This window comes from Nomascus leucogenys, chromosome 6 (assembly GCF_006542625.1).
Source record: "Nomascus leucogenys isolate Asia chromosome 6, Asia_NLE_v1, whole genome shotgun sequence".
Taxonomy (NCBI): domain Eukaryota; kingdom Metazoa; phylum Chordata; class Mammalia; order Primates; family Hylobatidae; genus Nomascus; species Nomascus leucogenys.
In genome coordinates, this window is record NC_044386.1 from 78,742,856 (window position 1) to 78,760,740 (window position 17,885).

At 41.5% G+C, this 17,885-nt stretch overlaps 1 protein-coding gene and 1 pseudogene across 4 annotated transcripts in view; one reads left to right on the forward strand and one right to left on the reverse strand.

Annotated features, from left to right (window-relative positions):
* The window catches only part of FAM81A (family with sequence similarity 81 member A), an 86,327-nt gene extending 70,977 nt beyond the window's left edge, over positions 1-15,350 (forward strand). For all 4 annotated transcript variants that reach the window (XM_030814493.1, XM_003267045.4, XM_030814492.1 and 1 more), the window contains exons 6-9: positions 854-960; positions 6,484-6,619; positions 8,842-9,037; positions 13,048-15,350. In XM_030814493.1, coding sequence (XP_030670353.1) covers positions 854-960; positions 6,484-6,619; positions 8,842-9,037; positions 13,048-13,172 — 564 coding nt within the window. In that variant the 3' untranslated portion in view covers positions 13,173-15,350. The remainder of the gene's footprint in view (positions 1-853; positions 961-6,483; positions 6,620-8,841; positions 9,038-13,047) is intronic.
* A 1,858-nt stretch (positions 15,351-17,208) lies between these two features.
* LOC115835393 lies at positions 17,209-17,674 on the reverse strand (annotated as a pseudogene).
* Positions 17,675-17,885: the final 211 nt, after the last annotated feature.

Consider the following 17,885-nt stretch of genomic DNA (forward strand, 5'->3'; position numbering starts at 1 on the left):
GGATTAAATACATTTATACCTTAATTATCTCCAATAAGAATATAAAGCTACTTATGTGAAAAATACAGATATTATAAAACTATGAAAAAGAATAAAAAGACAATCCAATAATAATTTCTTTTTTGAAGAATGAGTGGGGATGGAATTACTACACCGGAGAAGAGATGCTAAGGAAATCATAAGCTTCTTTATAGCCAAGCCAAGTAAAATATGTACAGATCTCCATCAAAAGAGACATTCTTTCTCTTTCTTCTGGATCTGACAAATACCATGAATCTCTAAGTAAGGAACATGGAACATTCTAATTTTTGCAGAAAAGGCAGAAATTTCACACAGGACTTGTTTTTGTTAAATTTCAGTAAAGACAAGGGACATGGGTAGGTGGTGTGAGAAGGGAATAGGAGGGAGATAGTCTACAAGTTATATTGACTGGTGACCTGACTTGTTATGGAGGTAAATCTGAGACCTTGATGGATTTTGTAAACAATAAAAATTCTATTTTCTATGATTAGCCGTTACGCTGATGGTAGAAATTCCAAGGTAAGGTTGACTATCATGACAGCTGGTTGAAGTTGCGGCCTTGGACGGGAATTGGGCTTGCTCCTCAGAGAACTATATGTAAAATTAAGTGCTTAGTGCATGATGAATATTTTGGCAGTGCTACTGGTCTTGATTTTCGATGGGTATATAAGAAAGAAAATGGAGGTGGGAAGATGAGGTAGACTCATAAATGAATTTATCAAATTAGATCGAATCTTAATGCCATTGACTAGAATAATGCTTACTAAATGTTTTATGAAGTTGCATCTGAAGACGTTAGATGTGATATTTATAAGCAAGGTTTCTTTTCCAGATTTCTCAGCTTTTGAACAGAGTGGACTTGTCAATATCAGAGCAGAGCACCAAACTGAAGATGTCCCACAGAGACAGTAACCACCAGCTTCAGCTTTTGGACACTAAGTAAGCAATCAATTTATTTAAAAAAAAACTTAAATTTCTTTATGAGTTTATGCAATATTATGATTTTTTTCCTCTTGGTTTTTATTTATTGCACAAATTCAAAACAATAATGGAAGTTAAAAAGAAAAGTTTCCATGTAGCATGTTGCCACTTTTCCTTCATAATTATTGTTTTTTGTGTTTGGATAATTATCCACCTATTCATTCAACAAGTGCGTATTGAGTATTCATTGGCCTAGGGGCTGAGGATCTGGTAATGAACACAAACCAGACTCTGTTCTTATCCTTGTGGAGTTTAGTCTGGGGAGCCGATGACCATTAATCAATGACGTAAATGAGCATCTACTATATTATTACTAATGGTGGTAAGTGGGTTGAAGGTTTGGTTCATGGTTGTGGTAGGCTGAATAACGGTCCTCTAAATATCTTCGTGTCCTAATCCCTGGAAGTTGTGAATATATTATCTTACATGGCAAAAGGGGACTTTGCAGATGCGATTATGTCATGGATTTTAAAATGGGTTTTATCTGATAAGCCTGATGTGATCACTAGAGTCCTTATAAGAGGGAGGCAATAGGGTCAGAGTCAAGAGAGAAGGCCATGTGACAATGGAAGCGAGACTTTGAGGACAGGGCAAAGGGTTCCAAGCTAAGGAACACAGGAGGCCACTAGAAGCTGCAAAAGGCAAGGAAACAATTTTCCCCTCAGAGCCTCCAGAAGAACCCACCCTACAGACACCTTGAGTTTACGCCAGTGAAACTTATTTTAGCCTTTCAGTTTCCAGAACTGCAAGAGAATAAATCTGTATTGTTTTCTGCCACCAGGTTTGTAGTAATTAGTTAGAGCAGCCACAGGAAACTAATTCAGCGGTGCTGTGAGAATGAGTGAGAGGCCTGGTTGTGGGGCCTTCCTGAGGAAGGGATGTTGGAGGTGAGAGCTGAAGAGTGAATGGGGCTTTGCTATGTAAAGAGTAGGATGAGAATATACGAGGTTGAATAGCCTGTCGTGGGAGGAATGTGACATACAAGAAACTGAAAGATGATGAGGGTGACTGGAACAGGGAGTGAGGGTGAAGCAGTGGGGCATGAGGCTGCAGGGGGGGTTGGGCAGCTCGCAGGGGTGATTTTTTGTGACAGCAATAGACACAAATAGAAGACAGAGTGAGAAGGCCCAACCTATGCCTAATCAGAATCCTATGAGAGATAATAGAGGGAATAGGGGAGAAGCAGTATCAAAAGAGAGAATGGCAGACAAGCATACAGAATTGATGAAAGAGAAATCTCAAACTTAGAAAACCAAATACAGGGCGGGTGTGGTGGCTCATGCCTATAATCTCAGCACTCTGGGAGGCCAAGGCAGATGGATCACTTGAGGGCAGGAGTTTCAGACCAACCTGGCTAACATGGTGAAACGCTGTCTCTACTAAAAATACAAAAATTAGCCAGGCATGGTGGTGCGGGCCTGTAATCCCAGCTACTCGGGAGGCTGAGACATGAGAATTGCTTGAACCCAGGAGGCAGAGGCTGCAGCAGTGAGCCGAGATCACACCACTGCACTCCAGCCTGGGCAACAGAATAGCACCCTGTCTCAAAAAAAAAAAAAAAAAAAAGAAAGCCAACTACATTCCAGTAGAATAAGTAAAAAGCCAAGTCTAGACACATCAGTTTGGTGCTCTAAAACTGCACAACACCAAATATAGAAAGATCTTAAAGCAGAGAGAGAAATTAGACCAATGCTGATTCCTCAGCCATATTAATGGTGAGAAGGTGGTCTGGTACCTTCAGATACTGAGAGACTGATTGTCAGCCAGTGGAAAAATAAAGATCTTTCAGACAAATAAGAACTCAAAGTTAGCTGGGTATGGTGGTGCATGCCTATAGTCCCAGCTACTCAGGAGGCTGAGGCAAGAGAATTGCTTGAGTCCAGGAGGTTGAGGCTGCAGTGAGCTATGATTGAGCCACTGCACTCTAGCCTAAGTGACAGAATGAGACCCTGTCTCAAAAAAAAAAAAAAAAAAAAAAGAACTCAAAGTGTACTAATAAAACTACACTAATGGAATTTTAAAAAGACAGCCTTCATGGCTGGATGTGGTGGTTCACGCCCATAATCCCAGCACTTTGGAAGGCTGAGGTGGGCAGATCACCTGAGGTCAGGAGTTCAAGACCAGCCTGGCCAACATGGTGAAACCCTGTCTCTACTAAGAATACGAAAGTAGCTGGAAATCGCTTGAACCCAGGAGGCAGAAGTTGCAGTGAGCCGAAATCATACCACTGCACTCCAGCCTGGGCAATGGAGCGAGACTCCATCTCAAAAAAAAAAAAAAAAAAAAAAAGAAAAAGAAACAAAGAAAATAATACAAAAAGAAGATCGAAAATATAAGAAGGATGAGCAAAGAACATTATGAACATTGGGCAAATCTAAACAAACAGTAATATTAAAGTTGAATTTGCAGAGGACCAAAACACAACTAAAATATAGGTCAATGACAACATCTAAATGAGGAGGAAGATTTCCGAAATTATTCTTAGGAGTTTTTCAGGATCAAATTGGAGACATTGAATAACTTTAGACTTTGATAAATTAAAGGTGTGTGTTAAAATTTCTATTCTAAAAGAATAAAATTGAGTGTATAATTTCCAAATGTTAGAAAAAATCCAGAGGACACAAATTCACATCAGATATGTGAAAGTGTTAGCAAGGATGTGGAGAATAGGACCTTTTTATAGCACTAGTAAAATGTGAAGTACTACAACCACTCTAGAAAACAGTCTGGTGTTTTCTGGAAAAGGTGGACGTGTTCAGACCCTAGAGAAACTCTCCCAAATGTGAACCAGGAGCTATGTATCAGTATTTTCATAACAGCATTATTATTTTTACTTATTTATTTATTTATTTATTTATTTTGAGATGGAGTCTTGCTCTGTCGCCAGGCTGGAGTGCAGTGTGCTCGATCATGGCTCACTGCAACCTCCACCTCCTGGGTTCAACGATTCTCCTGTCTCAGCCTCCCGAGTAGCTGGGACTACAGGCATGTGCCACCACGCCCAGCTAATTTTTGTATTTTGGGTAGAGATGAGGTTTCACCATGTTAGCCAGGATGGTCTCAATCTCCTGACCTCGTGATCTGCCCACCTCGGCCTCCCAAAGTGCTGGGATTACAGGCGTAAGTCACTGCGCCCAGTCCATAACAGCATTATTTTTAATAGCAAAGATGGATAAAAACAAACCAAAACAAATGTCCATCAACAGAAGACTGGATAAGCTGTGGTATATTCATAAAATTGAATATTATTCAACAATGAAAATGAATTCACTACAGCTATACAAATCAGCATGAATGAATCTCACAGACATATGTTGAGTGAAAAAAGAAGTAGAAAACTCACACTAGTACTGTTCCATTTATATAAAATTTAAAAATATGCAATGCTGGTCAGGCAAGGGGGCTCGCGCCTGTAATCCCAGCACTGTGGGAGGCCAAGGCAGGCAGATCACTTGAGGTCGGGAGACCAGCCTGGCCAACATGGTGAAACCCTGTCTCTACAAAAATACAAAAATTAGCCGGGCGTGGTGGTGCGCGCCTGTAGTCCCAGCTATTCAAGAGGCTGAGGTGGGAGAATCACTTGAACCTGAGAGGCAGAGGTTGCAGTGAGCCGAAATCACACCACCGTACCCCAGCCTGGGCGACAGAGCGAGACTCCGTCTCAAAAAAAAAAAAAAAAAATGCTGAAAAATATGCTGTTTTACGATCCAAACCAATAGAATAAAATTATAAAGAACAGTAAGTTTCGGTTAATGGTTACTTTCTGGGTTGGGGGGTGATCGCAGAGTACACTTGGGTCTTCTAAGGTCCTGGCAGTGTTCCATGTCTTAACCTGACAGGGTTGCATACTTATGGTATAAATTAGCTTCTATGCTGGCTCTCACATAACGGTGCGGAGATCAGTGGTCCAGAGGAGACAGGCAGCACTCACAACTCAGTGTGGTTTTTCCAAGGCTCCAGTCCTTGTCCCTTCCCAGTCACCTGGGACAGGGAGAGAGTCCAGGGCAGAAGCTTTGTTTTTAAAGATATGACTGGAAAGGCTTGCTTATGACTTTTATGCATCATGAGGCTACATCTCGCTGCAAGGGATCCTGGGAAATGTGGTCTCTGACTAGGCAGCCATGCACCCAGTTGACATTTGAGGGCTTCTTAATAAGGAAGAAGAAGAGAACAGATATTGCAGGACAAGTGGTAGCTCTACTACAATGGGTGTTCATGTTATCATTATTTAAGTCATATGTCTACATCACATACATTCTTCTGTATTTTATTACATATTATAATAAAACTGGAAAGAAGTAATTAAGAGGGAGGTAGCATGTATGGACAGTTATAAGGAATTTGGGAAGGGAGAGGAATGGAAGGATGGGAGGGTTTTATTTTTTTCTTTCAATTTTTCTTTTGATTTACATTAGAAAATATCCATAGAGGGCAAGGGCAATTTGGGGAATGTTAGAGAGAAAGGGAGCCAGGTTCTAGTCCCAAGAGATAAAAGGGACTAGGAGGAAGAGCCTGGGGAAGAAGGGGACCCTAGAAGAGGAGATGAGAGACACTGTGTCCTCTAAGCCAGGAGTATCATGGACCCTCGGAACTGCAGGGGTCTGCGGCTGGCCCAGCTCTGTGTCTCTATGTCACCTCAGTGCCTGTGCCGCCTACTCCTCGTGGTAGGAAGCACCATCAGATGGTTTATCTGTTGTATTCTCCTGCCTTACCAGCTTCCCAAGTTAGTGCTAAGTGCAATTCTAAGAAAAGGTAAATATGTAATTCTGATTGAGCCTAGTTTGATGCTGGCATATATACCAGAAATATGATAGTTGGAAAATGATATTGTATGATGTCATTAAAAAAAGTTCTTAGAACCAGAAATACCATTTGACTCAGCAATCCCATTACTGGGCATATACCTAAAGGAATATACATCATTCAGTTATAAAGAACATGCATACGTATGTTCACTGCAGCACTATTCACAATAGCAAAGACATGGAATCAACCGAAATGTCCATCAATGATAGACTAGATAAAGAAAATATGGTACTTATATACCATGGAATACTATGCAACCATAAAGAGGAATGAGAGCATACCCTTTGCAGGGACATGGATGGAGGTGGAAGCCATTATCCTCAGCAAAGTAACGCAGAAACAGAAAACCAAACGCCGCATGTTCTTACTTATAAGTGGGAGCTGAACAATGAGAATATGTGGACACAGGGAGGGGACCAACACATACTGGGGCCTGGGGGCATGGGGGGGCAAGGGAGAGCATCAGGAAAAATAGCTAATAGATGCAGAGCTTGATACCTAGGTGATGGGTTGACAGATGCAGCAAACCACCATGGCACATGTTTACCTGTGTAACAAATCTGTATATCCTGAACATGTACCCTGGAACTTAAAATAAAAAAATAAAAAAAAAAAAACTGTTTTACATCTAACTTGCAATTTTTTTTCTTTTTTTTTTTTTTTTTTTTTTTTTAGATTTAAAGGTACAGTTGAGGAACTCAGTAACCAGATATTATCTGCACGGAGTTGGTTGCAACAGGAACAAGAACGGATAGAAAAAGAGCTTTTACAGAAAATTGATCAGCTTTCCTTGATTGTTAAGGAAAACAGTGTAGGTATTGATGTTTAGCAATAATTTAGTAAAGGTATTCAGTGGGGGCCTACACTGTTTGAATAATACCTAGTAATTTATCACTGATTTATTTGGCACCACCTAAAGCTGTTCAATTGTTTCTTGCCTTAAAATCCATTTCCATAGTTCATATTGGTTCTTTGTATTCTTCATAAAGAGATAGAACACTCTGACTTGTTTTGGTTAACAAAGACTAAGTAGAAAATTTCAGTACTTTCAGTTAAGATGAACTTAAGCTAAAACCTTAATGATCCAAATTGTTCATCTGCATTTCTACATAAAACTAAGAATCACCAACTTCATTCTTGTTTGTTTTAATTTCTTGATCTGATCTTGCCTTTTTGCCTGGTGTTGAATAGATTTCTGTCTCCAGGTCACGCCATTCTACTGTAGCTACACGTGAGATACCACAGTGCAACATATAAACAGAATCCACCATTTTTTTTTCCCCATTTTCCTTCTCCTTCATCCCAGTCTCTCACGGAGCTAAGGTTTGTAGAACTGCTCAAAAACGATATCAAGAAAGTCTTGTGCTGGGCACTGTGGCTCACTCCTGTAATCCCAACACTTTGGGAGGCTGAGGCGGGAGGATCGCTTGAGCCCAGGAGTTCGAGACCAGCCTGGGAAATATGGTGAAACCCCATCTCTACAAAGAACACAAAAATTAGCTGAGCATGGTGACACACGCTTGTAGTCCCAGCTACTCAGGAGGCTGAGCCTGAATCCAGCTTGAGCCCAGGAAGGTCAAGACTGCAGTGAGCTATGACTGCATGCTGCACTCCAGCCTGGACGACAGAGTGAGACTCTATCTCAAAAAAAAAAAAAAAAAAGTCTCGCATATGTAGTATTCAAAATTGTTATGCTTCCAAACCAGTACCTGGCAAGCAAATTTTCACTGGTTTTAATTATTTAGCATGACATCTCCGTCTCCCTTCCCTTTTCTTGTACTGTTTCCTCTTGTTGGATATTGATGATTGAGCTGAAATGACTGGTGCAGTACATCTCTGACTCTGCTCTCTCCAGATGTGGAGCTGTTGAATTGCAGACTCTGCATTGAGCACCGTCAAGAGAGGAGTATCATGCCATAACTCACTTACAGCTTGGAGTTTGCAGTCTTGGCCTCCAAGCTCACTGGCAGACACACATTCCGATAAAAGCCAAGCATGTGGAAAGGAAAAAGGAAAGGAAAGACTTAATTTTCATATCTGATTATATATATATTTAAAATATTAAATATGTTCTTTTAAGTATTTCCCAATATTTTCATCACATCTACTAATTGGCTTACTTGGATTTATACTAATACATTTGTACTAGTAATTCTTGGTCTTTGGATCACTGTTTATACATGGATTGGTTTAGTAGCTAACAGTAAACCCCAGGATAATGGTGGCTTTCATGAAATAGAAACTTATTTTTTATTTTGCATAATGGAAGTCTGGGTATAGGTAATGCAGGACTGGTGTGGTAGCTTCTCAGTCCTCAGTGACCCAGGATCCTTCCAGTTTAACTTTTTGCCAATCCTACAGTGATCCATATCTTCATAATTCAATATAGCTGCTAGAGCTCCAGCCATTCTGGCTGAATTCCAGAAAGAGAAGGAAGAAGTAAGGATATACATCAGCTGTCTTTTAACTTTTCCTGGAAGCTGCCATATACACTTGTACTTACATCTCATTGAATGTCGTGGTGTTTTTTTTTTTTTTGAGACAGAGTCTCACTCTGTTACCCAGGCTGGAGTGGAATGGCGAGATCTTGGCTCACTGCAACCTCGCCACCCCAGTTAAAGCGATTCTCCTGCCTCAGCCTCCTATGTAGCTGGGATTACAGGCACCTACCACCGTCCCTGGCTAATTTTTGTATTTTTAATAAAGACAGGGTTTCACCATGTTGGCCAGGCTTGTCTTGAACTCCTGACCTCAAGTGATCTGCCTGCCTCGGCCTCCCAAAGTGCTGGAATTACAGGCGTGAGCCACCGCATCCAGCCTGAAAATGCAGTCTTTATTTTGAATGACCTTGTACCCAGCCGAAAATCATGGATCTGTTAAGGAAGAAAGGGAGAATGGATATTATGGTGGGCAACAAGCAGCTGTTGCAAATCTGTTTCTTGCAGATTGTTGTTAGGGATATTATGGCTGTTGTGAATGCAATGCAGATTTCTTTTTGGAGTGATTAAGTGCAGTTCTTATCATGGATCTCAGGGAGCCAGTGAAAGGGATATGGAGAAGAAGCTCAGCCAGATGTCAGCCAGACTTGACAAAATAGAAGAGGGTCAAAAGAAGACTTTCGATGGTCAGAGAACAAGGCAAGAAGAGGAGAAGATGCATGGGCGAATCACCAAGCTGGAGTTACAGATGAACCAGAACATCAAGGAAATGAAAGCAGACGTTAATGCTGGTAGGCCAAAACCAAAACAGCTCACGTGCTTTATTTTCTGTTTGTTCTAAAACCTATTAATTAGTATCCCCTGCAACTATCTATGAACCCGGCTAATGGTAATAACCGTGAAATATCCTTAGTTGATTTTCTGAGTAGCTGTGCTGTATTTTCTAAGTAGCTGCAGTGCTGTTTGAATTTCAGCTACATGAAGAGCCACCATGAGTGACAGGCAAACAAAACTGAAATTGCTTAGCCTGCAAATGAGGTGCATTTTCTTTAGCACCATCGGCCAATTCTTTTCTGTTCATAGCCAAGGTTAACATGTCTCAGAAGGAAGCACATATCTTTGAGGGGGTTTTGAGGGCTTATTTTATAGTGCTAGCAGTACAGTACCACCCTGGCAATGAATGATTTTCCTCTACTGGAGGTCAGCAGGGCCCATTAATTCACACTTGCTTAGAGGAGAACGTTAGCGCTGATTTCAAGTTCTGAGTGCTGTCATATATGGGAGGGATTAGATTTACGCTCTGAACTCAGGAATACAGAACTGTGACCACTAAGTGGAAGGTACCTGAAGACAGATTTTAACTCAGTATGAGGCAGAAGTACCTTAAAGTTAATGAGTCCTAAAAGACTGATGGCTTTGGGAACTAGAGAGTTCTTTGTTATGGAAAATATTCAAGTAGAGGCTGGTTGATTGTGGTCAGGAAGAAGATGTTCCTGTAGTGTGAGAAGTGGAACTAAATTCTCTCCTAGCTTCTTCCAGTTGTATGATTCCATGAATTTTCTTCTGTGAAATTGTTCTGTTTTGGCCACATGGAAATAAAAGTGCTAGTTATCCCAAGAATAATTTTGTTATTACCACCAAATGTTTATTATTCTATTTATAGGAGCTACAATTAAATATATGAATTGGAGAACTTGTAAAGATAAAAATGATTTTCTTTCTTAGTCTTTGGACTATTAAAATATGGTATTTGAATATTTCATGGATGTTTAACTTTGCATCATTCCCTGAAGGAATGTATTGTTATCTACTTAACATACCATTGAGGATGTTAATATTTAGCACCTAATATGAAAAGCATCTGAGCCTTTTTAAAAATAAAGCCATTTTCTTTATTACAAAGACAATATATTTCTGTTTTGTTTTGTTTTGCTTTGTTTGTTTTGGAGACAGAATCTTGCTCTGTTGCCAGCCTGGAGTGCAGTGGCGTGATCTCGGCTCACTGCAACCTCTGCCTCCAGGGTTCAAGCGATTCTCCTGCCTCAGCCTCCTGAGTAACTGGGATTACAGGCACCCGCCATCATGCCCAGCTAGTTTTTTTTTTTTTGTATTTTTAATAGAGACAAGGTTTCACCATGTTGGCCAGGCTGGTCTTGTACTCCCGACCTCAAATGATCCTCCCGGCTCGGCCTGCTGATGTGCTGGGATTACAGGCAAGAGCCACCAGGCCTAGCCTCATGATGCCTTTTTACTCCTTTATTATTTCCATTATTTTGGAAATTAAAAAAAAAAAACGACAGAATGAGACAGGGGCTCACTCTGTTGCCTAGGCTGGAGTGAAGTGGTGTGATCATAGCTCACTGCAATCTCCTGGGCTCATGTGAACCCCCTGCCTTGACCTCCTGAGCAGCTAGGACTATGGGCATGTGCCACCATGCCCAGCTCAGTTTTTTATTTAAAAAAATTTTTTTAGAGATGGGGCCTCAGTATGTTGCAATATCATTGACTGTAGTCCTCATGCTGTACATTAGATGTCTGGTCTTGTTCATTCTCCATATCAGCAATTTGTATCTTTTGACCTGCATCTCCCCATTTCCTCCTCTTCCGCCCCACCTTTGGCAACCACCATTTTATTCTCTGTCTTTATGTTTTCGACTTTCTTTCTTTTCTTTTTTTTTAGACAGAATCTTGCTTTGTCACCCAGGCTGGAGTGCAGTGGCTCAATCTCGGCTCACTGCGACCTATTCTTCCCAAATTCAAGTGATTCTCATACATCAGCCTCGCGGGTAGCTGGGATTGTAGATGTGCACCACCAGGCCCAGCTAATTATTGTATTTTTAGTAGAGATGGGGTTTCACGGCGTTGGCCAGGCTGGTCTCGAACTGCAGACCTCAAGTAATCCACCTGACTCAGCCTTCCCTTCCTCCCTCCTTCCCTCCCTTCCTCCCTTCCTCCCTTCCTTCCTTCCTCCCTCCTTCTTTCGTGTTTTCTATTCTTTCTCTTTCTTTTTCTTTCTTTCTTTTCTTTCTTTTTCTTTTCTTTCTCCTTCTTTTTCTTTCTTTCTCTTTCCTTTCTTTCTTTTTCTTTCTTTCTCTTTCTTTTCTTTCTCCCTTCCCTTCCCTTCCTTTCCCTTCCCTTCCCTTCCCCTCCCTTCCTTTCCCCTCCCTTCCCTTCCTTCCTTCCTTTTCTTTTTTTAGATTCCACATATGAGATCATGCAGTATTTTTCTTTCTGTATCTGTCTTATTTCACTTAGCATAATGTCCTCCATTTTTATCCATTTATGACAAATGGCAGGCTCTCCTTTTTTGTAAAGCTGAATAATATTCATCATATGTATATAGGCACAATTTCTTTATTCACTAATTTTTTGATGGACACACTTCAGTTGTTTCCATATCTTGGCTATTGTAAATAATGGTGCAGTGAACAGGGGAGTGCAGATATCTTTATGAGGCAGTAATTTAATTTCCTTTGGGAATATACCCAGTAGTGAGATCGCTGAGTCGTATGGTAGTTCTATTTTAAATTTCTTTAGTAACCTCTGTACCAAGCTTGTCCAACCCACATCCCGCAGCCCACATGTGACCCAGGATGGCTTTGAATGCAGCCCAACCCAAATTCGTAAACTTTCTTAAAACATTATGAGATTTGTTTGTGATTTTTTTTTAAATCACTCATCAGCTATCATTAGTGTTAGTGTATTTGTATTGCCCAAGACAATTCTTTCAGTGTGGCCCAAGGAAGCCAAAAGTCTGGATACCCCTGCCCTATACTGTTTTCCACTATGGCTGCCCCATTCTGCATTCCCACCAACAGTGTACAAGTGTTCCCCTTTCTTCACACCCTCACCAATGCTTGTACTCTTTTGTCTTTTTGATAATAGCCATCCTAACAGGTGTGAGGTGATAACTCATTGTGGTTTTGTCTTTTTCCTATAATTAGTGATGTTGGCTCTTCAGGTTCTAATCCAGAATTACACATCGTATTTAGTTGTCATGTTTCTTTATTTATTCTCTGTTAATCTGGATCAGTTTCTCAGTGATGTTGACATTTTTAAAGAATACCAGCCAGCCAGCATTTTGTAGACTATCCCTAGTTTAGATTTGTTTGCTTCACGTTTTTTTTTTTGAGACGGAGTCTTGCTCTGTTGCCCAGGCTGGAGTGCAGTAGCACGATCTCGGCTCACTGCAGCGTCCGCTTCTTGGGTTCAAGCGATTCTCCCTGCCTCAGCCTCCCGAGTAGCTGGGACTACAGGCGTGCACCACCATATCCAGCTAATTTTTGTATTTTTAGTAGAGACAGGGTTTCGCCATGTTGGCCAGGCTGGCTTGAACTCCTGACCTCAGGTGATCCACCCGCCTCGGCCTCCCAAAGTGCTGGGATTACTGGCATGAGCCACCGTACCAGGCCTGTTTGCTTCATCTTGTTATAATTTAGGTTGTGTATTTTGGTATTCTTTAAAAATGTCAAGAAGTGATGTTGTGCCCTGCTCAGGGTATCTTTTCAGGAGTTACATGATGTTGTTTCTCCCAGTATTGGTGATGTGAGCTTTGATCACTTGGTTAAAGTGGTATATGACAGTCTTCTCCATTGTAATAGTTCCTTTTTCCTTTTTGTAATTAAAAAGTAATCTCTAGGGAGAAACTAGAAACTCACCTGTTCCCCATCAAACTTTCATCCCAGAGGTTTTAGCATCTATTAATAATTTTTGCCTGAATCAACCATTACTAGATACTATAGAATTTGATACAGCATTTAAAAAAAATGTTAACTCTTGTGAAATTTACCTCTCCTTCAAGGGTTTACAGCCGTCTATGAAAGCATAGGATCCCTCAGGCAAGTTCTCGAGGCCAAGATGAAGCTGGACAGGGACCAGCTACAGAAGCAAATCCAGCTGATGCAGAAGCCAGAGACCCCCATGTGAAGGGAGCTGGGACAAGGTCCTAAAAGACAGTTTTGCCAGTGGGGCTAGGAGCCAGATACCTCTGTAGCCAGGCCGTCGCTGCATTCAGGATTGTTCCATCCATGGCGTGCATGTGCCAAGAATGTGTTTTTATGGGTCTAAATGTTTACCTTGAGTCTTGAAAATACTCTTTTGTTAAAAGTGTGAAATACAGTTTTTACCAGTTTATTTCACTTCTCTAAATTCAATGGAAATCCCCCGCCTTGGATTTTGAAAGGCTTTTATCTCCTTCATTTTACGAATGGAAAGACGACAATTTTTCTTCAATGCTTGATGCACTAATGAAGACTGTTTACTATTTTGAAAAATGTCATGGTGATTTTTTTTTAATTAAGAAACTAATGAATCATCACAGGAATGTGTTGCTCCTCACCCTAAATTAAGAGAATGTCCCAGTAGATTAGACTTCAACCTTTGAGTCCAATTTGGATTTTATTATTGTTGTCTATGCATTTCTTATATTGGTTATCTTCTTGTAAATCTTCTGTCTTTTGTAAGGGGAAAGGATTTAACATTTAGAATAAACCCCACCATTTATGTAATGGAAATAGTTTAAAAATTGCTAACTGCCATGTGGATTGCAAATTAAATGGAAACTTATTTAGATAATGTAAGGCTCAATATCTGCGTTGACCACCTAGATATTACAGGTTTTAATATTTAAAACTATTTTTGAATTATCCACAACCTGTATAGTGATAGCCATATATTTAATAATGGAATGGTGGTTAACAGTCTGTTTACTGCACAATTAATTGTTCACTAATCAAATAGAATGTGATAATTTTTCAGACTTTCTGATCTCTCTGTTTCCAAAATTGGCACAAAGTGCTAGGGTTTATATACACTTATCGTAACTGTATTTTTGTGCCTTGGTTTTATCACGTCAATGCACTGTACTCTAAAAGTTTTGCAGACAAAATAGAAAGTATGATAATCTGTCAGAAGTATGATGTAAAAGTGGAATCCTCTGTATTTTTTAAATGTTCTAAAAATTTTATCACTGTTAAGGTATTAATCATTCAGTATTACTAATGGAATAGAAATTCATACTTTTGTATGGACAACAATTCAAATCGATATTGCATTTATAGCACTGTAAGAAACTTTCATCTTGAGCAACTTTGTAGATGATGGGTGTGTTATTTTCAATCGCCATATTTGATCAGTCATTGAAAATTGGCCCCAGTGCTGTTTGTTCATCTCTGTATGTAAAAACTGACAGTGAGACACAACGTTCTGAACTGTGAGGGTGCCCCAGGAAAAAGAAAAACGGGAATACTTTAACAATTAAAAAGAAAAAAATGTTTTTTGTTTGCCAAGGACTCAGGAAAATAAAAAGCATTTTCTATTTTTAGGATAAATCACAAATGAAGTATCTAACTGGCTATTACTGTTTACCCATATAAAATATGCTGCTAAAGTACATATTTTGCTGTCAATGGCTTGACAATTTTTTTTTTCAAATTTGGACATGAGAGGTTATATAGGGACTATATTATCCAACACATATTTTCTTATTTTGCCACAAATTTCCACTTAACAAATAAAAAAAGGCGAATGCTGTTTTGCAATCAGAAAGTGAATTTCTTTTGTGGTAGCGTACACATGGTTCATGTGGTTCTCCACGTTTAAGCACAAACCACAGCACGGGAAGCCACACCTCCTCCAGCGTCTCTGTCCCCTGGGGTCTTTGAGGAGAAGGAATCAGAACATCGACACCTGGGAAGAGGGAGGCGGGGAGCACCAGCTGGACTCTGGCCAAGGAGTGATGTAAGCAGGTGACACTTGGCTGTCAGCTGAGCTTCTCAGGTGCTTTGACATTGCCAGCCCCTTGAGATGAGCCACTGCAGGCGTGCTCACCTTGGCTACATGTTGAAATCATCCTGGAGGAGTTGGGAAAGCTACTGATGCCCCGCTGTGCCTCCTAGACCGATTAAGTCAGAACCTCTGGGAGGTGGGTCGCAGGCATCAGTGCGTGCCCGAGGCCTCCATGTGTTTGGGTGTGCAGCCGAGGTGGTGAGCTGTCGAGCCACAGTGCAGGTCTCTTCTCACCAAAGCTCGAATGAGAATCAGCTTCCATGTTCTTTCCTTTATCAGAAATTTGCAATAAAAAGAAAAATAAAATTTTCAAATAAATGTGGTGTATGATTTTTAAATTGAAAAGTCTTTTAGTGTAGAGCTGAAGACTTAATTAGTTAAAATGCCATAGGAAATATTTCTGTTTGCTCTCTGTGGAAACGCTTTGATGGTTGAAATAAAGTGCTCAAGTCCTGGCAGCTCCTCTGAGGACTGGAATGTCATTGGGAGCTGCTGGTCTGTGGGCTTCGGGGCTGTAGGGCCTTCTCTGCAGCCTTCTTGTCTCTAGCAGTTCTCAGGTGTGTGCTGTGTGCCTGTGCTGTGTCCCTTGTGTGTGTCAACTCTTTTCATTTTAACTAGTTGAGTTCAATACCATTTCCCCATTTTACAGATGAGAAAACAGTCACCTAAAGGTTAAGCAACCTGCCCCAAATCCTATAGCTAATAAATAGGAGCCATGATTCAAGCCAGGCAGCCTACTTCCGCACTCCGGGAGCATTACCAGCACACTGCACTACCTCCGAAGACATATTTTGGCTTCCCACATAAGTGACTTGCTAGGCCACCGACATCAGCCATATCTATATGAGCTTGGCCTCCTGCCATATGACTACCCTTGCTTTTTAATGCCCCGATTCCAAATACGTAATGAGGCAATCTAATTAGCTTGTCAAACGTCTTCCCCTGGCTGTATCAATGGAGGCACCAGAGGTGGGGGCAGTTGGTGCCACAGGACTTGTAGGATCACAGGCACTTCATCCCCTGGACTTGGGCTGTCCTAGGTCGTGGGCCCTGGCTCTGCACACTGGGAGATGGATTGTGTTAGGTGAGTATAGAGCAGAACAGAGAAGATGGCTCCATTCAAGTTGCAATTATCCCACTAGGCTTTTAGGGGGAAAAAGAATCACAAAGCCTCGTGACATTAGTCCCTTGCCCTGCCACACAGCCCTCTTGACAGGTTGTTTACAACACGGCAGCTTGCTTCCACCAGTACGAGTGAGAGAGAGGGTGAACGGGAAGGAAGCTAGTCTTTCGTAACCTAATCTCAGAAGTGACAAGCCACCACTTCCACTAGTCTCTTCATGAAAAGCAAGTCCAGCGCACACACGGCGGGAGGGGATCACACAAGGGGCTGAACACCTGGGGATGGGGTCACTGGGAGACATTTTACCGACTTCCTGCTCCAGCCAGAATCTGGACTCTCAGTCAGGTAGGCCTGCAGTGCAGTGTCTACTCTATAAAAGGATACTGCCGAGGTCCTTTAGCTGTGGATTTATAAGGATGACAAAATAACTTTTCGAGATGAACTGAACCAAAAATGGCGCAAGATGAATTGACAATTTCCAATAGTCATGTGAGGGAGCTTAGAAGTGGATCTCCCTACCCAAAAGAAGTGAAAGTGGGGAATCAGGTATGTGTACACCTGGGCGTGGTGGCTCACGCCTGTAATCCCAACGCTTTGGGAGGCAGAGGTGGGCGGATCACCTGAGGTCAGGAGTTCGAGACTAGCCTGGCCAACATGGTGAAACCCCCATCTCTACAAAAAATACAAAAATTAGCCGGGCGTGGTGGTGGGCGCCTGTAGTCCCAGCTACTCGGGAGGCTGAGGCAGGAGAATTGCCTGAACCTGGGAAGCAGAGGTTGCAGTGAGCCGAGATCACGCCACTGCACTCCAGCCTGGGCAGCAGAGTGAGTCTGTCTCAAAAAAAAAAAAAAAAAAAAAAAAAAGAAGTGAAAACTCTCAGGCTCCACCAAGATCTACTGAATCAGAGGCTCTGAGACGGATGCACCAAATTGCTTCAAGTCCTGCAGGTGATTCTAATGTAAAATCTGAGGCCTGCTACACTAATAAGTAGCCACTAATTACGTGGAATTTTTTTTTTAACAGTCAAGAGGTCCTTAATTTTTTTGGTACCTATTATGCCATAAATTCATAGGGAAGAGGTTCCAGCAGCGCAGGCTCCCTTCTGTTGGTTCACAAAGTGTGCTTCTCTGGGTAGAGCAGGCTGGTGCTTCAGTGGAACCCAGGTACGTTTCTCTTTGGGTTCCTTCTTCTTCTGATCATTTTCCTTCAGCGTTTAGGAAACTACCCTGGCTCTTTAAATACTTCATATGCTCAACATATACAGTAATTCTCTTGGCTAGAATCTTGTTTGTTTACAGAAATGCCAACAGCATGCTGGGTAGCACTGTAGACTTCCAGTTTTGCCATGGTAACATTCGTGGGGTATTCCTTTTTGAACAGTACCCATTCCCTTGATGTCTGCAACATCTCCCTTCTTGTAGATTCATGTGTGTGTGTCCAAAGGAACAACTCTATGCATTCTAAAAGGCCCAGGGAACAGAGAGCAGGTGCTTCTCCTCTTTCCCTTTTTTTTCATCATTTAGGCAAATGATTAGAAAATGGTGGTTCCAGCCAAAAGAAAATATGTGGTCATTGGCCGGGCACAGTGGCTCATGCCTGTAATCCCAGCACTTTGGGAGGCCGAGGCAGGCGGATCACGAGGTCAGGAGATCGATACCATCCTGGCTAACACGGTGAAACCCCATCTCTACTAAAAATACAAAAAATTAGCCTGGTGTGGTGGCGGGCGC